The sequence below is a fragment of the Bos grunniens genome, chromosome 1, assembly GCF_055505025.1.
Source record: "Bos grunniens cultivar Pamir isolate PY7600 chromosome 1, Bosgru_T2T1.0, whole genome shotgun sequence".
In the NCBI taxonomy this organism is placed as follows: domain Eukaryota; kingdom Metazoa; phylum Chordata; class Mammalia; order Artiodactyla; family Bovidae; genus Bos; species Bos grunniens.
In genome coordinates this window covers 9,053,325-9,075,408 of record NC_141165.1, presented here as the reverse complement: position 1 = coordinate 9,075,408, position 22,084 = coordinate 9,053,325, and the positions used below count along the sequence as shown (strand labels likewise).

Sequence of the window (22,084 nt, the reverse complement as noted above, 5' to 3'; positions counted from 1 at the left end):
GTAAAATACTGGTGGCCTGTTCCTCCCAGGGAGATGCAAAAGCCTTATTATTAGCTGGGAAGCTGGGAGGAGAGGAGTCCCATCTTCCTGGCCACCCGCTATCAAGTCAACCTGGATTGAGAAGTGGACGGGGTCGTAGTTGAAGTGCCATCGACTTATTGCTTCTTGTGCTGGAATTTTCGTGGATTCTCTATGAAATGAGTTTTTCCTCATTTCTTGAATGCCCTTAGGATACTGTCCAGCAACTCTAAATGGCTGGCTGTTTTCTTTTTCTATAATTTTCACTGGGAGAGGGTCCATGGTATGTTCAGTCTAGCCCCATTCATGATGTTGGGTCCTGGCAGATTATGGATTTAGTTGCTCTTCAGCTTCTTCCCCTCATTCTCCCTGTCTTCCTTGCTACCAAAGTTGAGTCACAGTATAGTTCTTGACTCTGTAGAACTTGGAACCGTGGTGACTGGGCAGATCTTTTTCCCTGGTCCCGCATACATCACAGAGTTTGGCATAGCTACATCATAGGCACAGAGAGGAAAAGAGAAGAAAGAATTTCATCCATGAATTCTTGGAAGGCTATTAATAGAATAAGAATGATAGGAAAGCACTCAGTACTTTCCTCTTGTTTGGGTATGCTTTTATGAGTTCTTTCTGAAGCCTTGATTTTTATTTTGATTCAGATTTAGTACGTACCTGAGCACGTGCTACTTGCCAAGCACTGGAGTATACATTATATCTTAATGTTACCAGGTTCTCAAGAACAAGACAGGGCTGGGGCCTGCCCACGTTGAGATGCTGGAACTAGAGACGGTAAAGCAACCTATACACTCAGCCAGGGTGCGCCCCAGGTTCTCAGACTCCAGGCGTCAGGCTGGTCCCAGATCCTCTAGCCTTTTTCTCGTTCCCATGAAACAGCTTACATACCAGCGTTCATTCTGCCTACAGTGCCAGCAAGACTAAGGTCAGACGTCCCAAGAGTGCCCTGCCCTTTCTAAGTAGTAATGGCAGATTGCCAGCCACTAAGAAAATGTTTTAGAAAAGGCAGAGGAACCAGAGATCAAATTGCCAACATCCTCTGGATCATGGAAAAAGCAAGAGAGTTCCAGAAAAACATCTATTTCTGCTTTATTGACTATGCCAAAGCCTTTGACTGTGTGGATCACAATAAACTGTGGGAAATTCTGAAAGAGATGGAAATACCAGACCACCTGACCTGCCTCTTGAGAAATTTGTATGCAGGTCAGGAAGCAACAGTTAGAACTGGACATGGAACAACAGACTGGTTCCATATAGGAAAAGGAGTTCATCAAGGCTGTATATTGTCACCCTGTTTATTTAACTTATATGCAGAGTACATCATGAGAAATGCTGGACTGGAAGAAACACAAGCTGGAATCAAGATTGCCAGGAGAAATATCAATAACCTCAGATATGCAGATGACACCACCCTTAGGTGGTGAAGTGAAGAGGAACTCAAAAGTCTCTTGATGAAAGTGAAAGTGGAAAGTGAAAAAATTGGCTTAAAGCTCAACATTCAGAAAACAAAGATCATGGCATCCGGTTCCATCACTTCATGGCAAATAGATGGGGAAACAGTGCAAACAGTGTCAAACTATTTTTCTGGGCTCCAAAATCACTACAGATGGTGACTGCAGCCATGAAATTAAAAGACGCTTACTCCTTGGAAGGAAAGTTATGACCAACTTAGATAGCATATTCAAAAGCAGAGACATTACTTTGCCAACAAAGGTCCGTCTAGTCAAGGCTATGGTTTTTCCAGTGGTCATGTATGGATGTGAGAGTTGGACTGTGAAGAAGGCTGAGCACCGAAGAATTGATGCTTTTGAACTGTGGTGTTGGAGAAGACTCTTGAGAGTCCCTTGGACTGCAAGGAGATCCAAACAGTCCATTCTGAAGGAGATCAGCCCTGGGATTTCTTTGGAAGGAATGATGCTAAAGCTGGAACTCCAGTACTTTGGCCACCTCATTCGAAGAGTTGACTCATTGGAAAAGACTCTGATGCTGGGAGGGATTGGGGGCAAGAGGAGAAGGGGACGACAGAGGATGAGATGGCTGGATGGCATCACTGACTCGATGGACGTGAGTCTGGGTGAACTCTGGGAGTTGGTGATAGACAGGGAGGCCTGGCGTGCTGCAATTCATGGGGTCTCAAAGAGTTGGACACGACTGAGCGACTGATCTGATCTGAAGAAAATGTCCAGAGCATAGGGACCGAGAAGGCAAAGATGATGAATGGGCAGGCGTGTTTTTTTGTGATCAATGTCAAGTCTCAAAAACCCTCCAAAAAATCTTTAAAGCTTCCAAATGGAGCATCTTACACGTAAATTTGCCCTAGGGACTGCCAGGAAAGGGACTACTTTATTTTATTTGGAAATGACTTCGCTACTCAATAAACTTTCATCACTTAGTTTAGCACAAACCCTAGAAATATAACTTACCCCGATCTGGAGAGACTATTTTAGATAGACATTCCTGAAGCATAATTATTCTTAATAAAGTTTATCTAAAAGCTCATATCTCATTTACATTTTTTAGAAGTTTCCTCACTTGAGGTTCTTTCTTTGCTGACAAACTTGTAAAAGGTATAACAATATTTAACTTATATTAAACCTTCAGTTCAGTTCAGTCACTCAGTCGTGTCTGACTCTTTGCGACCCCATGGACTGCAGCATGCCAGGCCTCCCTGTCCATCACCAACTCCTGGAGCTTACTCAAACTCATGTCCATTGAGTCAGTGATGCCATCCAACCATCTCATCCTCTGTCGTCCCCTTCTCCTCCCACCTTCAATCTTTCCCAGCATCAGGGTCTTTTCAAATGAGTCAGTTCTTCGCATCAGGTGGCCAAAGTATTAGAGTTTCAGCTTCAGCATCAGTCCTTCCTAGAAGGTCAATGTATAAGATTTCGGTGAAGGAGGAGTTTAGTGCAGTGAAGCGTTTACTTTACAAGAGGTTTTCTGCTAGTCAGGAGGAGCTGATGTCACCATGAAGGGATTTAGTGCTTTTCTAGATATGAAAATGAAAGTCGCGTCCAACTCTTTGTGAGCCTGTGGACTATACAGTCCATGGAATTCTTCAGGCTAGAATACTGGAGTGGGTAGCCTATCCCTTCTCCCGGGGATCGAACCGGGGTCTCCTGCATTGCAGGCGGATTCTTTACCAGCTGAGCTACCAGGGAAGCCCTTTCTGGATATGAAGAGATGCAAAGATGGGGATCAGTTCAAGTCAGTTCTTGAAAATATCTATCTATCTAAAGACCCGTCCCATCATCAGATTCCCCGGAGCACAGGGTTCCTCCCTCCACCCTGGTCAGCAGCTGCAGCAGCACAGGGTTCAGTCTCCGGGAGGCAGATGGCAAATGCCCTTGTTGTTCTGTCGCTGGCGATGCTCTTGGCAAGTGTCAATTTGTAGTTGACAGGATGTTTGTATGAAGTTTATGTGTAACTTGATAATTGGAAATCACATTTCCTTAAGTAAAAAATAAATAATGGTTAGGGTCTCAAGCCAGTCAGAGATTAATTTGATCTGTGCAAAGAAGAGTTTTGTCAAACAGAAATGTATTAGTTGCTCAAGTAGTGTCCAACTCTTTGCGACCCCATGGACTGTAGCCTGCCAGGCTCCTCTGTCATCTGAGACTGCTGACAATCTCACCTCTGTCCAAGTGAGAACACTGGCATGGGTAACCATTTCCTTCTCCAGGGCATCTTCCCAACCCAGGGATCAAACCTGTGTCTCCTGCACTGTAGGCAATTTCCTTACCGTCTGAGCCACCAGGGAAGCTCAAAAATAAATGAGTCAAAAGAAGTTCTTTGATGTACAAGGTCTCTAAAACATAATCTGTCAGACATCATCTTTTTCCATGACCCCCCAAAAAGTGCCTTCAGAAATTCCCCCTTCTAGGAGTGGGAACCAGCCTTCTTTTTGAGTCTCACCCTGGTTGGTCCTGCTGGTGTCCCCAGGAACTTGGGAAGGGGCTGAAGTCACTCGCAGACATCATACGTTTAAAGAGCTGAGATCAGAGTTGAGGAGATGAAGGACTTGATCCTGGGATACAGTTTGGGCCTGAAGATGAGCCCGGCCTCTGCTACAGCATTGAGCATAGAAATGGGAAGAAGCAAGTTTGTGGGATTAAAGCTGAACACCAGTTAGAGCCAGCCACTGGTTTTAGGGTGCTGGGGTATCTACCCCAGGACAGCGACCACCACAGATCTGCCCCCAAACTTCCTAGAGGGCACAACCCTGGCACCCCAGCACCAGCTCGTAGCGAGCCTTGGTGTGTGCTGATTGAGAGGACGTCTCCATCATCACCAGGTGCTTGCTGCCAGGTGATTCCCCTCTGAAAGCAGAGGTCTGGGCTAGAGCTGCAGTGTCCTGGTGGCCGACCCCCACATTCCACCTGTGCCGTTCCCCTCACCTGGTGGCTCCTGAGGGGACTGTGATGTGGCTCTTTTCGCCTGGCGGTGGTGGTTCTTTGTGCATTAAGGATGCTCACATAGCAAAGGTAGGCAGGAACCAGCAGCTGGGGGCCAGACTGGCCTGCCAAAGGAGGAAAGGGGCAGGACTTGGCGGTGTTCACCCAGTCTCCCCTCTGTCCAGAGGGTGGCTCGTGTGCTTTGGAATCAGCTGAACAAGGAGACCCGGGAGCATCACATCACGTGTGTGGAGTTGTTCTACCGGCTGCACTGCCTGGCCCCCACAGCCAACATCTGCGAGGACATCATCTGCCACGCCCTCCTGAACCCTGACAAGGTGAGTCTCTGCAGCCGGCGACCTCCGTCTGACCCCGGTCCTGACACCTACCACCCCCCACCCCGCCCCCGAGGCCCAGGTGTCACGTGGTGGCATGTGTTAGTCATTCAGTCATGTCCAACTCTTTGCGGCCCTACAGACTGTAGCCCACCAGGCTCCTCTGTCTGTGGGATTCTCCAGGCAAGAATGCTGGAGTGGGTTGCCATGCCTTCCTCCAGGGGATCTTCCCAACCCAGGGATCAAACCCAAGTCTCTCACATCGCAGGAGGATTCTTTACCATCTGAGTTATCTGGGAAGCTCTCAGGCAGACTCAACTGTATCCGACAGGAGCCATTCTGGGGCTCAGCGGACATCCTGTTTAATGGGAAGGGGGGTTGCATCAGCAGCATTTTAATACATCAGTAATTTCAGGACCGGAAGTCCCGCAGGAGCATGAGCCACCCCGTGTGTTGTATCAAAGCTCACCAGGGACATCTGCCCAGGCTCCCGTGATGCTTGCAGGGCCCCCAGAGCTCTGGGTGAAGCAGGCGGCTGCGGAGAATGTGTCACCCCCGGAGCCCTTGCTCTGCACTGCAGTCAGGTCCTGTCCACTAAGCTGGGGGTCCCCAGGCTCCGGGCTGCAGAGCGGAACCTGCTGTCAGATCAGCGGTGGTATTAAATGAGAAATGAAGAGCACAATAACTGTCACGAGCATGGAATCCTTCCGAAACCATCCCCCGCCCTGACCCCAGTCCATGGAAAAAAGTTGTCTTCCATGAAGCTGGTGCCAAAGAGGTTGGGGATGGCACTGCCAAGGGCCACAAGGAGGCCATGCCTCATGTTCTTCTCTAGCCGCAGGCCTAGCTGTGGCCCTGGACTCTGGTCATCATGGAGTCTGGAACACGGACTGCCCCTCCAGACACCAGGCCCCTTAACTCAGGCATCTCTACGCTGCTTGCCCTCTTTTCGCTGAGTTCTTGTCTGTCATTTAAATGGGGCTCACGACCACTGAGAACGCCGTTCTGTTAAGAAACAGGCGCCTCACTCCTGTTTTCTCTCCTGTTCAAGGGAACCAGGTTGGAAGCTCTGTTTCGATTTTCTGTCATCTGGCACCTGACCAGAGAGATCCAGGGCAGCAGAGTGACATCTCACAATCGCTCCTTTGACAGGTGACGGGGACTTTTTTTTTTTTCTAATAACTTAACCCTTAAAGGAAAAGGACACTTTGGGGAGGGGCTGGGTCAGCGTACCAGGCTAGGATTGGGGAGACATGTGAAACGGAAACCAGCCCCACCCCCGCCGGGTGTTCTTGATGCAGAGAGATTCCTGGGGTCCTCTCAGTGAATCCAGGCCAGACGGGTGAATACCTCGTGGGGGGTTTCTTGCCTTGATCACGAAGGGAGGAAGCCCCGCATGCCTCAGAGTCACCTGAGGAGCTGGCAGAACGAGCCCCCCGAGGGGGCTTGGTAGGAAAATGAGGAGGGGTAAATTTTGGCCGGGCTTCCCCAGCAGCTCAGTGGTAAAGAACCCACCTGCCAGTCAGTGCAGGAGATGCAGGTTCGATCCCTGGGTCAGGAAGATCCCCTGAAGAAGGAAAAGGCAACCCATTCCAGTATTCTTGCCTGGGAAATCCCATAGACAGAGGGACCTGGCAGGCTACCATCCGTGGGGTTGCAAAGAGTAGGACACAACAGAGCATGCACGCACATGGGTCTTAACTGGGGTGGCCGCCACACTGAGTGTGTGCAGCTGAATGTCCTCAATCCCAGGCCAAAAACCATGCATTTTATTACAGGCATGTTCTGTTCTACGTTGGTTTTTAAAAATCCCCTACCTTGTTTCTTGTAAGCTTCCCTGGTGTCTCAGAGGGTAAAGTGTCTGCCTACAAGGCAGGAGACTTGGGTTTGATCCCTGGGAGGGGATGATCCCCTGGAGAAGGAAATGGCAACCCGCTCCAGTATTCTTGCCTGGAGAATCCCATGGATGAAGGAGCCTGGTGGGCTACAGTCTGTGGGGTCACAAGGAGTCGGACACGCCTGAGTGACTTCACTTTCTTGTTTACCTTGTTCCTGGAGCCCTAGATGTGGGGTCAGACACGAAGCCTTGGAGAGATTCCAGCTGGTCCTAATGTACTGCACCTGCCCCCGCATTTGTGAGGAGGCCCAGGCATCAGCATTTTTAAAAGCTCCCCTGATTTAGCAACTCAACAACAAACCAGCAACATCGACCCTAGCTGGAAGCAGGGTTGACCTCGTGGTCCTCGCCTGCGTGGGCCTGCAAGTCCAGCCTCCCTGGGTGGAACTCCCCGAGGGTGTCCTGACCGCCCTGACGGTACGCATCCACACCCCTGCCCCCTCTCCATGGCAGGTCCCTGTTCGTGGTGCTGGACAGCCTGGGCAGCTCGGACGGGGCCATTGGGGCCGCCGCCCAGGGCTGGCTGGTGCGGGCTCTCTCCCTGGGTGATGCGGCCCGCATCCTGGAGCCCGTGCTCCTGCTGCTGCTGCAGCCCAAGACCCAGCGGACCGCCATCCACTGCCTCATGCGGGAGAATTCGGCAGGTGAGCACACCACGTGGGGGCCAGGCCGGCCCTGCATCCCGGGGACCCTGGGCCCAGAGGGAGGGAAGGGGCATCCGGGACCTCCCTGCCACCCTGGGGCCACAGTCAAGGCACTCAGACCGACAGGATGGTTTCGCCAGATTGGAAAGGTAGGGGAGGTACTTGGTGGGGCCTCCTAAAATTTCCGGATCAGACGAACCAGCACTTAGAAGTGCTAAGTCGTAGGTTTGTTGTTTTCACTGAAAAATATATGATTTTTTTTTATATTAAAAAGGAAAATACTAGCAACCCATGTTCCAATAAATATAGCTGATTCTTGGTTCTTTTGCTGGAGAAAGCACTTTAAGCACATCCAAGGTAGTAGAAGAGAAAAACAGACCATCCATCTGAAGGTCTTCAAGGCCACCTCTTCACTTAGGAAGGAAGTCTGAGGTCTGGTGAGAAGGTCATTTTGGGCTGGCCAGGCTAGCTCTTCTCAGACCTGGGATGGGAGAGCAGAGGTTTTCCCCAGGTATGAATGATCGAGCATGTCGAAACCTGCATGTAAGCTAATCAGTTGTGCTATATAAAAATCACTTCTGCTCAAGAACCGTCAACAAGGTAAGTGGTTTCTATCTGCTCTCCAAGGTTCTTTCAAGCTTTAGCCTAAAATCAGAGAAGTAGAAGAAACAGACCTCTGGGCTCTGAGAATTTTCAGAGGCATCTTTAACTAAATTTTAAAGAATACCCTAAAGACTCCACCAGAAAATTACTAGAACTAATCAATGATTATAGTAAAGTTGCAGGATATAAAATCAACACACAGAAATCCCTTGCATTCCTATACACTAATAATGAGAAAACAGAAAGAGAAATTAAGGAAACAATTCCATTCACCATTGCAACGAAGAGAATAAAATACTTAGGAATATATCTACCTAAAGAAACTAAAGACCTATATATAGAAAACTATAAAACACTGGTGAAAGAAATCAAAGAGGACACTAATAGATGGAGAAATATACCATGTTCATGGATTGGAAGAATCAATATAGTGAAAATGAGTATACTACCCAAAGCAATTTATAGATTCAACGCAATCCCTATCAAGCTACCAACAGTATTCTTCACAGAGCTAGAACAAATAATTTCACAATTTGTATGGAAATACAAAAAACCTCGAATAGCCAAAGCGATCTTGAGAAAGAAAAATGGAACTGGAGGAATCAACCTACCTGACTTCAGGCTCTACTACAAAGCCACAGTTATCAAGACAGTATGGTACTGGCACAAAGACAGAAATATAGATCAATGGAACAAAATAGAAAGCCCAGAGATAAATCCACGCACATATGGACAGCTTATCTTTGACAAAGGAGGCAAGAATATACAGTGGATTAAAGACAATCTCTTTAACAAGTGGTGCTGGGAAATCTGGTCAACCACTTGTAAAAGAATGAAACTAGAACACTTTCTAACACCATATACAAAAATAAACTCAAAATGGATTAAAGATCTCAACGTAAGACCAGAAACTATAAAACTCCTAGAGGAGAACATAGGCAAAACACTCTCTGACATACATCACAGCAGGATCCTCTATGACCCACCTCCCAGAATATTGGAAATAAAAGCAAAAATAAACAAATGGGACCTAATTAAACTTAAAAGCTTCTGCACATCAAAGGAAACTATTAGCAAGGTGAAAAGACAGCCTTCAGAATGGGAGAAAATAATAGCAAATGAAGCAACCGACAAACAACTAATCTCAAAAATATACAAGCAACTCCTACAGCTCAACTCCAGAAAAATAAATGACCCAATCAAAAAATGGGCCAAAGATCTAAATAGACATTTCTCCAAAGAAGACATACAGATGGCTAACAAACACTTGAAAAGATGTTCAACATCACTCTTTATCAGAGAAATGCAAATTAAAACCACTATGAGGTACCATTTCACACCAGTCAGAATGGCTGCGATCTAAAAGTCTACAAATAATAAATGCTGGAGAGGGTGTGGAGAAAAGGGAACCCTCTTACACTGTTGGTGGGAATGCAAATTAGTACAGCCACTATGGAGAACAGTGTGGAGATTCCTTAAAAAACTGGAAATAGAACTGCCTTATGATCCAGCAATCCCACTGCTGGGCATACACACTGAGGAAACCAGAAGGGAAAGAGACACGTGTACCCCAATGTTCATCGCAGCACTGTTTATAATAGCCAAGACATGGAAGCAACCTAGATGTCCATCAGCAGATGAATGGATAAGAAAGCTGTGGTACATATACACAATGGAGTATTACTCAGCCATTAAAAAGAATACACTTGAATCAGTTCTAATGAGGTGGATGAAACTGGAGCCTATTATACAGAGTGAAGTAAGCCAGAAGGAAAAATATAAATACAGTATACTAACGCATGTATATGGAATTTAGAAAGATGGTAACGATAACCCTGTGTACGAGACAGCAAAAGAGACACTGATGTATAGAACAGTCTTATGGACTCTGTGGGAGAGGGTGGGAAGATTTGGGAGAATGTCATTGAAACATGTGAAATGTCATGTATGAAACGAGATGCCAGTCCAGGTTCAGTGCACGATGCTGGATGCTTGGGGCTGGTGCGCTGGGAAGGCCCAGGGGGATGGTATGGGGAGGTTGGGAGGGAGGAGGGTTCAGGATGGGGAGCATGTGATTTTTTTTTTAAAAATATTAAAAAAAAAAAAAAAAAAGAAAAAAAAAAAAAGAAAAGAGATAGGAAAAAGAAAAGAAAGACTGAAATGAAACAGATGATTTCGTTGAATTTCAGTGATTAATACCTAGCATAGTTTATGGTCTAACATTACTTCCCACAATAGTGTATTTTATGACTTCCTGCAGTTAGTTCTCTAAGCAATGGCTTTACAGACTTTGACTAGTTTGTTTAGCTTGCTAAGTTGCTAAGTCACTTCAGTCGTGTCCGACTCTGTGCGACCCCATAGACGGCAGCCCACCAGGCTCCCCCCGTCCCTGGGATTCTCCAGGCAAGAACACTGGAGTGGGGTGCCATTTCCTTCTCCAGTGCATGAAAGTAAAAAGTGAAAGTGAAGTTGATCAGTCGTGTCCGCTTAGTGGGTTGTAAATACTCAGTGTTCGTCAGTCTCATCTTACAGAGGAATGCAGCCCAACACCCAAAAAAGCAAAGGTTCCCAGGTGGCTTCCTGTCTTTACGAGGTTCCCTGCCTAAAAACTAGGAGGCATTTTATTACTCCACACTTATAAGAAAGTAAAATACAAAGAACTGTAAACTAAGCACCTTCTTAAAAGTTTGGTCTTCATTTATGGCAGGTCAATTTTGAAGCATTTCTTTGCTTTAACAAGAAACTCTACAGCCCATCAGGTGTTACAAGTCTCGGGGCACTTCCTGCTGCGTCTGCTAATTCCTGTCTAATGCTACCTGCCTGTTAAGAAAAAAATGTGTCTTCTGCCCTGTTCGCTCCATGGAAACAACCAGAAGGGTTCTACTTCCCCTCCTCGCTACTGCGGTAGTCCTTCGGAAATCTCATTTTTAAATACTGTTTAAAGTGGAACAACAGGAAGCTCATATTTCTCATATCTTATCCTTCCTTCTTTCCTAACCTGGCTTAATGTTCATGGAATAGATTTGTTGAAAGCTGCCTATTAAAAATGTTTGGCAGTGCCGAAGACATCTGGCTTTTTACTCCTTTTTAAAAGAGACCTGAGCACTTTAAAGCGTTGTCTGTGTTCTGATCTCAGAGGTACTGACAAGTGCTTATTTTAAAAATCGGAGTAATCAGGAAATAAAAGCACAAATAAAGTCCCTTGCCATGCCAGCCAGTAGAGCACTTTACAGTTAATGGCTCAGCAGATATCCTCTAGACATTACCATAGTTGCGTATGACAGATACTCTTCCCTAAGCGGACTTTTTCTGAACAGCAAGATTCTGCAGCTTGCTGTTTTCTTTGAATACTCAATGTACTCTGCACTTCGCTCCATATCCGTGCATGTGGATGTGTCTTTAGAAAGCCCAGCAGTAGCCTCTGCAGGCCTGCACCATGAGGTTTCTGTGCTCTTACTTTGCGGATGCTTTGTCTTTGGACTTCCCTGGTGGCTCAGACGGTAAAGCGTCTGTCTACAATGCGGGAGACCTGGGTTCAAGCCCTGGGTTGGGAAGATCCCCTGGAGAAGGAAATGGCAATCCACTCCAGTACTATTGCCTGGAAAATCCCATGGACAGAGGAGCCTGGTAGGCTACAGTCCATGGGGTCACAAAGAGTCGGACACGACTGAGCGACTTCACTTCACTTGTTTGTCTTTATACAGCACATTTCAGCGATACCCTTTCAGTTTTGAAAAACCTTCTGTTGACATTTCTATAGGGTACCTTTTTTTGAAAGGAAAGTCCTGGGAGAAAACCATAGGCATTTTTATAGATCACCCTTCCCCTAAACTTGGTATATTTATATTTTCTATGATACTATAACTAAATTACCCAATTTCTTGAACGTTTTAAAGGACCTGTTCACTTTGCTTGTCTAACTTACATCTGTAATGTAACCTAGACTCTAGTGTTGTCGTTTCATGCAGGAACTATATTTTGTTGTTTTTTCATGCTTTATTTTTTATTACAGTATCGTTGATTTACGGTGCTACACAAGTTTCACATGCCCAGCATAGTGATTCATGATTTTTAAAGGTTACACTCCATTTATGGGCTTCCCTGGTAGCTCAGTTGGTGAAGAATCCACCTGCAATGCGGGAGACCCAGGATGGATCCCTGGGTGGGGAAGATCCCCTGGAGAAGGAAATGGCAGCCCACTCCAGTATTCTTGCCTGGAGAATTCCAGGGACAGAGGAACCTGGTGGACCACAGTCCATGGGATCTTAAAGAGTCAGACACGACTGAGCCTCTGAGCATACTCAATTTATAGTTATTATATCATATTGGTTATATTCTCTATGTGAAAGTGAAAGCCACTCAGCCGTCCATGAAATTCTCCAGGCAAGAACACTGGAGTGGGTTGCCATTTCCTCCTCCAGGGGATCATCCCAGCCCATCCAGATATTGCCAAGAATTTGTCTTGCCCCTTCCCCGCCCCCATGGAGCGTTTTACTAATATTGATCTTGCTGCCTCCCTTTAAGACCAAGATCACCGTGGAACTGCCTGACATAACGAACCCTTCTGTTCTCAAGCTGTCTGTCATTCCGTCCCTTGCAGAAGACTGGCACCGCTGGCTCAACAGGAAGCAAGCCTCATTCGGGGAGGCGTGGGACGCACCCGAGCTGCCAGAGGGAGGCTGTGAAGACGGCGCGCCCCTGAGCCAGCTCACCACGGTGGACCGTGAGGCCATCTGGGCCGAGGTGGAGACGGAGCCCGAGACGTGCCTGGTGGGCGGCGAGCCCCGCGAGCATGACCGCCCCACACGCCTCGAGGACCTGCTGGACGGGCCGGCCCGTGCCACTGCGGAGGACGGCAGCGAGCGCACCGAGTCGGCGGACACGAGCTCCGGCGCCACGGACAGCAGCGAGAACACGTCCTCCGTCTCCTCGCCGGCGCACTACCCGCAGGAGCTGAGCGGCGGCGAGCAGTGCTGCGCGCCCCTGGCTGCGGCCGCCCGGGCCCCCAGCCCGCAGGTGGGCAGCCCCACGTGCTTGGTGCGCGCGGACTCGGACCAGACCCAGGCCTCGGAGTCGCCGCCATCCAGCGACGAGGAGGCGGCCGCGGAGCTGCAGGCGCTGACGGTGGCCCGGCTGCGGAAGCAGCAGCGCGAGAGGCAGGCGAGGCTGGAGGCCCTGTTCGCGCACATCCTGCTCTATCTGCAACCCTACGACTCGCGGCGGGTGCTCTACGCCTTCTCAGTGCTGGAGGCCGTGCTCAAAACCAACCCACGCGAGTTCATCGAGGCCGTGTCCAGGACCAGCGTGGACACCAGCGCCACGGCGCACCTCAACCTCATCTCCAACCTCCTGGCCCGCCACCAGGAGGCCCTGGGGGGCCAGAGCTTCTACGGCAAGCTCCCAAGCCAGCCCCCTAGCGCGTGCCCGCACTCGCTGCTCATCGAGCTCCTCACCTACCTGTGCCTCAGTTTCCTCCGCAGCTATTACCCTTGCTCCCTGAGGGTCTCGCACCGGGACATCCTGGGCAACCGGGATGTGCAGGTCAAGAGCGTGGAGGTCCTGATCAGGGTGATGACGGAGCTGGTCTCGGTGGCCAAGGCGGCCGAGGGCAAGAACGTGGAGTTCATCCAGGGCCTGCTGCAGAGATGCCGGGTACAGGAGTTGGTCCTGCTCTCGCTGTCTGCCTCCATGCACACGAGCCAGAAGCGCTATGGGCTGGCCACGGCTGCGCCGGGAGGAGCCCTGCGGGAAGAGGGCGTGCTGGAGGAGCATGTCATCAACCTGGGCCAGGACCAGGTCTGGAGCGAGCACCCACTGCAGATCGAGCTGCTAAAGCTGCTGCAGGTGCTCATTGTGCTGGAGCACCACCTGGGCCAGGCACCCGAGGAGGCGGAGCAGCTGCCTGACCTGCCCCGGGAGTGGCGGCGGGCCCTGAACTTCCAGCAGGCCATCAGGGCCCTGCAGTACGTGTGGCCCCACCCACTCACATCGCAGGGGCTGCTGGTGGCCGCGGTGGTCAAGGGCCTGCAGCCAGCCTATGGCTACGGCATGCACCCAGCCTGGGTCAGCCTGGTCACGCATTCCTTGCCGTACTTCGGAAGGTCCCTGGGCTGGACTGTAACACCCTTCCTTGTCCAGATCTGCAAAAACTTGGATGAGCTGGTCAAGCAGTATGAGAGCGAGTCAGCGAAGCTGTCCTTTAGGTACAGTGAGCCTTGAGGCAACTGGTGCTTGGGTGCTAAGTCCCTTCAGTCGTGTCCGACTCTCCTGAGACCCTGTGGACTGTAGCCCGCCAGTTTCCTCTGTCCATGGGATCCTCCAGGCAAAGATTCTGGAGTGGGTTACCATTTCCTCCTCCAGGAGATCTTCCCGACCCAGAGATGGAACCCACGTCTCCTATGTCTCTTGCCTTGGCAGGCAGGTTCTTTACCACTAGCGCCACCTGGGAAGAGGCATATTCCTATTGGTTTAATGAGAGCTTTTTGTCACGAATGGCTTATTGGCCCTCGTCAGTTGGAGGGTCATTTCAACCTAGTCAGAAGCCTAGCTAGAATTGTCAAAAGAGGGTAACAAGGAACTGAATGTGGATTCCTTTATTTTTAATTCCATCTGACCACCCAGGCCAGATCTGGGTTGTAGGACAAGTCAATCTATCTCCATTATTTTTGCAAAACAGAAATAAAAGTGTGAATCCTCTGCACAGAAATCCTAAAACATCTGGAAACATTTTTCCAAAGCGACCAGATAAATGTAAAACAGTTCAAAAGAGGCCTGTCATTTTTGTAGCAGTATTTCATTATGAGAGTCCCAGTTTGTTTTAAGATGGTGATATGTCTGTGGTTTCTATGTTTAGGATTAAAAACTTTTCTGGCCTCATTCTTAAAGATTTTCAAAACCAGTTTCTCGTTTCTTCACCAAAGCATAACCTCCAAGAGGGAAAACATCTCCCCGGATTATCCACTCACTCTGTTGGAAGGCCTAACAACCATTAGTCATTTCTGTCTTTTGGAACAACCCAACCAAAGCAAAAAGGTAAATTGCTTTTTTTCCCGAGTTCGAGGCAGTTTTCACATATTGTTTTGTCTTCTTTGGGATTATGTCTGTTTCAAATAAGAAATGTATGTATGTAATACAGACATGTGTGTCAGTATTAATGCCATGTGGCACACATGCAAATAACGCAAGCCTGTGTGCAAGTATATGTGCAAATGTACGTACGTAAGTAACGCCCATGTGGTTTTGTTCTCATTGGCCACTCTGTGGGCAATGTCAGCCCTTGCCCAGTGTGGCATAGAATGTGATCTTTTCTCCATGTATTTTTTTTTTTTACTTTATGGAGTTTGAAGGCATTTTATGTTTTGATTACTCTGCCCTAGAAAGTGAAAATAACTCAGTCACGTCGGACACTTTTCGACATCAAGGACTGTAGCCCACCAAGGTCCTCTGTCCATGGGATTCTCCAGGCCAGAATACTGGAGTGGGTTGCCATTCCCTTCTCCAGGGCATCTTCCCAACCCAGGGATCGAACCCTGGTCTCCCACATTGCAGGCGGATTCTTTACCACCTGAGCCACCAGGGAAGCCCACTCTACCCTATCTGGTATTAAATTTTAGAATGGAGCTAGTACTTTGGTTGAGGGATTTGCAAAGTTTGTAACGAGCCTCAGACTCACAGACATCTCTCTCTGAAGGGAAGTCGTGGGTTTAAATGCTCAGGGAGGATCTTATTTCTAGACCACATGTAGGCCTTGCCCTGGGGAGTGCTCCAACCCAGACTCCATCTCACCAGCCCCAGCGTCCTCATGGAAAGGGAAATGCAGCCGGGTCTCAAGTTTTTGTCTCTGTTTTTCAGACCGCTGCTGTGACTGACCCTACCAATCTGAAGAATGCCAAGAATGCTATTCTGGAAGAGCTCCCTCGAATTGTGAACACCATGGCCCTTCTCTGGAACGTCCTCAGGAAGGAGGAGACTCAGAAGAGACCCGTCGATCTCCTCGGAGCCACGAAGGGATCCTCTTCCGTTTACTTTAAAACCACCAAAGTGAGAGAGCTTCCTCTGCAGGCTTACGATTTCCTTTGTCTTGTATTGTCCTGCCAGAAATAAAAATACACAGGGATGTATACATACATATTCAAAGAGAACGTGCCCAGAGAAACCCACGTTAGAAGTACTGTTATAAGTAAACCGGAAGTAGAAATCTCCAGTTTGTTTATGAGTAAGCCTTATATTCATGGCCTTCTTAAGGCTTTTGTGAGTACTTTTCAGTTTTTTTTCCCTTTGGCTATTTAGAAAAATTATTTTTGGCCATGCTGGGTGTTTGTTGCAGCAAGGGCATTCTCTAGTTGCGGGGAGCAGAGTCTATGCTTCATCGCGGTGTGTGGCCTCCCGTTGCGGTGGCTTCTCTCGTCATGGAGCACGGAATCTTGGGCTCGAAGGCTTCAGTCGGTGCAGCTCCCGGGATCTGGAGCACAGGCTCAGTAGTTGCGGCAGAAGGAATGAATGAGTTGCTTGACTGCATATGGGATCTTCCCGGATCAGGGCCTGGAGCCGTGTCTCCTGCATTGGATGCTTGACTGCTGAGCCATCAGGAAAGCCCTGCAGTCATTAATTCTTGAGCCAGGCATTGGTGACTCAGGGGAGGCCTGGAAGGCGAAAGCTTTTCCACAAACAGGAGGCCGGCAGAGGACAAGCGTGGAGGGATCTCTCCCAGGAAGTCCCCAGAGGGTCCCATGCTGCGTTAAACCCTTGACTCTCCCTGGGAGGCACCCAGGCATGTAACTCAGTGTGTGATCGCCATGTCCAGTGGCTCCCAGTTGTCTGGCCGTGTCTCCCATCCGCAGAGCACCGCTGGCGCGTGCCCTCAGGGCTTAACGCCGGCCTCTGGCAGCCTGGGTTCAGCAGAACAGGTCAGGGCCCTGGGACCCAGGTCACCTGGATTTGGCTCCCTGCTCAGCTGCTTTGTGGGACCTTGAGCACGTGCATTCAACCTCTGTGTGCTGTCATTTGCTCCGCTGCAAACAGGGTGCGGGGCGTCATCTGAGCACTCTATATTTACTGGCGTTATTCAGTCCTCACCTGCAAGGCAGGTGCTATTATTATTCCCAGGTGGACAGATGAGGGGTGTAGAGAGAGCATGTGATTCTTTCTGTGGTCAGTCTGGCAGTCTGACTCCCAGACCAGCGGGCTTTTAGGTTCTGGGAGGCACAGGTGGGGCCTCCAGAAATTTTCTGTCGGTTCCAGAGATGATCTCCAAGGGAAATCGGCCACAGGAACCTGCTTAAATTCAGCCTAAAAATTAATCTCTCAAAAGGTTCAGAAGGTTCACTCAGCCTGAGCCTCCGTTTCCTCCTCTGTGAAATGAGTCTGTTACTAGTAGCCTGCCCCCTGGACTGATGGAAGAATTCATTGTGGTGATGGCTGACATTTGTTGGGGGCTTTCCAGGGGCTTCCCAGGTGGCTCAGTGGTTAAAAAAAGAAACAAGCAAACATGCCTGCAGTCCAGGAGACATGGGTTCAGTCCCTGGGTTCGGAAGATCCCCTGGCAAAGGGAATGGCAACCCACTCCAGTATTCTTTCCTGGAGAATTCCATAGCAGAGGAGCCTGGCGGGCTATAGTCCACAGGATCGTGACGAGTTGGACATGACTGAACAACGACAATGCAGCATTTACTGAGCACTTAACCCAAGCCCTCCCTGAAGGACCCAAGGTCCTGAGCCGGGGCCCGAATCATCTCTCTCAAGCAGAAACCGTGGTAGGAGGGAGAAGACATCCCCATCCCCAGCTCAGTTGTATCTAAAGTGATGCTAGACAAAGGCAGTGGGGACAGGGACGTTCAGTTCAGTCCCTCAGTTGTCTCCGACTCTTTGCGACCCCATGGACTGCAACATGCCAGGCCTCCCTGTCCATCGCCAACTCCCAAAGCTTGCTCAAACTCATGTTCATTGAGTTGGTGATGCCATCCAACTATATCATCCTCTGTCGTCCCCTTCTCCTCCTGCCTTCAATCTTTCCCAGCATCAGGGTCTTTTCCAATGAGTCGGCTCTTCTCATCAGGTGGCCAAAGGATTGGAGCTTCAGCTTCAGCGTCAATTCTTCCCATGAATATTCAGGACTGATTTCCTTTAGGATGGACTGGTTGGATCTCCTTGCAGTCCAAGGGACTCTTAAGAGTCTTCTCCAACACCACAGTTCAAAGGCATCAATTCTTCCTCACTCAGCTTTCTTTATGGTCCAACTCTCACGTCCATACATGACTCCTGGAAAAACCATAGCTTTGACTAGATTGTCCTTTGTTGGCAAAGTAATGTCTCTGCTTTTTAATATGCTGTCTAGGTTGGTCATAGCTTTTCTTGCAAGGAGCAAGGGAAGCCCAAGGTAAATCCATTCATTGCACGGGCACATGTGTGCCTGCTGCTCTGTACCTGGCCCTGCCTGTCCACAAGTGGACAAGATAGAGGGAAGTCCTTGTCCTCCTGGCAGGCACAGGCATTAACCATCCACTTTAAAATAATGATGAGAAGCGCTGCAAAGAAACGCAGGGCACTCTGCCAGCCTGTGACCCCTGCTCTGAGGGTCAAGGAGGCCTTCCTGAGGCAGAGGGGTTGAGCCAAGACCCAGGATGAGAGGATGTGCCTTCCCAGGTGTGTGTTAGAGGCTGGGAGACCCACAGCATCCACAAAGGAGGGAACACAGAGGTTTCGGGAATGCAGAGAAATCCAGGCACAGCAAAGAGGAGGGTGGCGAGTGACGTCCTGGCCATGGCGTGGGTCCGTTTTTGTTGGCCGCATAATAAAATTAGGTAAATGGCACATATTTCTGGAAACCGAGGCACATCCTTCCTGGTACTTACAAGCCCTCCCTGAGCTGGTTGAGGCCAGCACGGCTGGGGGCTGCCCTGCAGGGTCTCCGCTTTCTCGCTGGGTCTGCAAAGCCTCAGGTGACTTGCTCCGAGCACTGCCCCGCTACTATCTGCTCGAAGGTGGTATCCATCACTTCCCAGGAGTCGCTGCTCTGCTGTTTGTGCACCTGGACCGCCCCCCATGCGTCCTGTCCAACTCCTCCAGGCGGTGCTCTGCACCACCACCATCTCCCTAACCCCCCTACCCCGCCGCCCCCAGACCCCAGCATAATGCCCACTACACTAAGACAAAAGCTCCCAAGGTCACAGGTGCTAGTGGTGAAGTGCACGGTCCACTGGAGCCCTGACTGTGCTCTCACTCATCGTTTTTCTGTTTTTTGTTTTTTAAGACCATACGACAAAAAATTTTAGACTTCTTGAACCCCTTGACAGCGCCTCTTGGAGTTCAGCTGACAGCAGCAGTTGCAGCCGTGTGGAGCAGGAAGAAGGGAAAACGCCACAGTAAGACAAAGGTAAAGCCCGAAAGCGAAGCCACGCGTGGACGGCCCCGTGGGATCTAGAGGTGACCCCAGAGGCCGCCAGGGGAGACCTCGGAGGCGGCCCCCCCCACACCGTGTTAAACTCGTGACGTCATCGTCTAGCTGTGCCTGTTACAGCCAGGTGGGGGGAGGGAGTGGAGCCCACCCAACCTCTGTTTTCTTCTCTTCCTACCGTACAATGGGTATATCGTACTTTTCATTTAGCATTTTAATCTACTGTCTAATAGTGTACTTCCAAGAATGTATCAAACATGTACATTTCAAAGAACAACACCGTTGCGGGACCTGCCCCCCAGCCTAAGAAGTGGTTCCTCATTCTACCCGTGAGGACCCCTGGGGGCCCCTCCTTGGTTATAGTACCTTCTAAAAGCTTTCTTTTTTTTTTTCAAACCAATCTTTTTAAAGACTTTCTCTTTCTGGGCAGTTTTAAGTTCCCAGCAGAATGAGAGAAGGGTATAGAGATTTTCCCTACTCCCCTGCCCCCACACATGCACCTCCCCACCCCCATCAACATTCCCCCCACCCCCACCAAGAGAGGTATGCTTGTCACAGTTGCTGAACCTCCACTGACACAGTCACAGTTGACATTTGGCTTTTTTTAATTTATGAGAATAATAGTCGTTTGTGATGGTAAAGGAATCATCGCATTCCTCTGCCAAGACTTTGGTTTACATTTTGCCTAAGTGTTCTCCACCGAGTGGTCCATCACAAGGTCCTGCCAGGAGCTTGGTCTCCTGTTTCTGTAAATCCAGCACGGGCTTCACCCTCGGTTCCGTCCATGGTCCATGTAGGTTCCTGCCCGGTACCTCTTCAGAGCGTCTGCCCCACCCCAGTGTGGACCCCATTACCCGAGGAGGCAGGAGAGGCTGGTGGTCCAGGCCACCCAGCTTAGCACCTGTGGGGTCTTCCCTGGCGAGGACCCTCGTACTTCCAAGGGCAGGCTCCCACCCCCATGCTGATCATCAAAACCCACCTCCCATGCCAGGACTTTCCTTCTTTGGCCAACTTCTGTGAACCTGGTTTTCCTGTTTCACTTGCTGTCCTCCTACTCTGGGGGCTGGCTCTGGATAATCAGCCTGTTTCCTTCAAGTTAATACTATGTTTCCAACACTCTTTCTCAGCTTGAACTCATAAAGACCAGAGCAATTGCCTGTCACTGGCTATGCCTTTTATTCCTCATCTGTATCATATACTGATTACATTCCTGTGATTAAAAGCTTTTTTTTTTTTTTTAACCTTACTCTTCTTCCTACCAATACAGTCCTTTACCTAATATTCCTTTAAATATTTGTTTCAAAGATTAAAACACATCTCTTCCTCCAGGAGCAAGTATCACAGAGTGCTTGCTGGGAGTCCTGCTTATTTTTGTTGTCTCTCTCAAGGAACGGTCCTCTTCTCGGCAGATCGTTCCGGCGGCCAGCACGTCCCAGCTGACCCTAGTGGATCTGATCTGTGCGCTGAGCACCCTGCAGACGGACTCGGTGCTGCACCTGGTGAAGGAGGTGGTGAAGCACCCGCCGCAGATCCGCGGGGATGAGGTCAGGAGCCTGGGGGGCCTCGGATGAACGCAGGACTCTTCCAGTCCACATTGTATAGATGGCATCTGGGAGGGAAACAAAGGTTGCAGGAGCACCAGGGAATTCAAGGGGCCGTAAAAGGGAGGTGTTCTCGCCGGACTTTGTGGAGATGTATGAGACGTGCTCCACGGACTCCTGTCTTGGTGCGAACCACCTGAGGGGACGGACTTCCATCCTTACAGCCCACCGCAGAGCACTCTGCCCAGTAGTGGTTCTGTTTTCTGCAATGTACTTTGTTTATTTGACTGCACTGGGTCTTAGCTGCATCTTGCAGGATCTTTCATTGCAGGCACACGGGCCCTCTGGTTGTGGCACTTGGGCTCAGCAGTTGCGGCACACAGGCTTAGTTGCTCCGAGGCAGGTGGGATCTTAGTTCCCCAGACCAGGGATTGAACCCACGTCTCTTGCATTCTCAACTACTGGACCACCAGTGAAATCCCCCGTAGTGGTTCTTATCAAGGGTCTGCTGTGTGCCAAATCAAATAAATCTAGAAAGAGGAAATGTCACTTGGCTTGCAGGAACTTGCAGCCTAAAAAGCATCAAAGATAAGCAAAGCCGGACGCTGGTTAAAGGTAGAAAAGACCAACTTCATTCAGTAGCTCCGGCAGTAGGTGGAAGAGGTGCGATCAGTTCCAGCTTGTGCAGAGGTGAGTGGGTATTTTATGGGGAGGATGAATAGAAAGGGTGAAGGGCAGAGCTTGAGCAGAGTCAGGGGAGTGGAAAGCTACAAACAAGCGCGAAAGGGCTTGGTGAGTGTAATGAGAGCATAGTTACAGACCATGTTGTGAAAGGTTGCTTCCTATGCTCCCCGGGATCCTGGAAGATAGGGGCCCTGTCTTTCTTGATGATATTTTAAAGGGATGGCTACCAGGTCCTTGGGAAAGACATTCCTGGGTTGGAGAAGAGGCATTCACATCCCAGAGGGACAGAGGAAGGATTTGTAACCATAAGCTTTTCCTAATAAATGCTCGAAGGAGGGGTCTTCAGGAACGTATCAGGACTTGGCCGAACACACAGCAGATTCCTTCTGAGGCCGTGAGCTTTCTCATTTTAAGGGGGTCGAGGTCATCTCCCTAGGACACAGCCTTGAGCTGCTGGGAACCGTAGTCGTGTTTGCTCAAGTCTTAGTTTGTGGTGTGGATGGAATCGTTTGTGCCGAAGGTACAACCTTGTAGATCAAGGTTGAGGCTTGGTCAAGATGAGGG

The 22,084-nt window shown here is 49.4% G+C and overlaps 1 protein-coding gene across 11 annotated transcripts in view; it reads left to right on the top strand.

Moving 5' to 3' along the window:
- The window catches only part of DOP1B (DOP1 leucine zipper like protein B), a 132,824-nt gene that overhangs the window by 76,371 nt on the left and 34,369 nt on the right, over positions 1-22,084 (top strand). For 7 of the 11 annotated variants that reach the window (XR_015168486.1, XR_015168484.1, XM_086413334.1 and 4 more), the window contains 8 exons: positions 4,610-4,762; positions 5,811-5,911; positions 7,110-7,300; positions 12,504-14,106; positions 14,824-14,935; positions 15,755-15,943; positions 19,152-19,274; positions 20,684-20,839. Coding sequence is in view for 8 of the 11 variants with exons in the window: in XM_086413334.1 (XP_086269460.1) it covers positions 4,610-4,762; positions 5,811-5,911; positions 7,110-7,300; positions 12,504-14,106; positions 14,824-14,935; positions 15,755-15,943; positions 19,152-19,274; positions 20,684-20,839 (2,628 nt within the window). In the remaining 3 variants the exon portion in view is untranslated. The remainder of the gene's footprint in view (positions 1-4,609; positions 4,763-5,810; positions 5,912-7,109; positions 7,301-12,503; positions 14,107-14,823; positions 14,936-15,754; positions 15,944-19,151; positions 19,275-20,683; positions 20,840-22,084) is intronic. The other 4 variants (XR_015168492.1, XM_086413516.1, XM_086413460.1 and 1 more) reach the window with 2 other exon arrangements.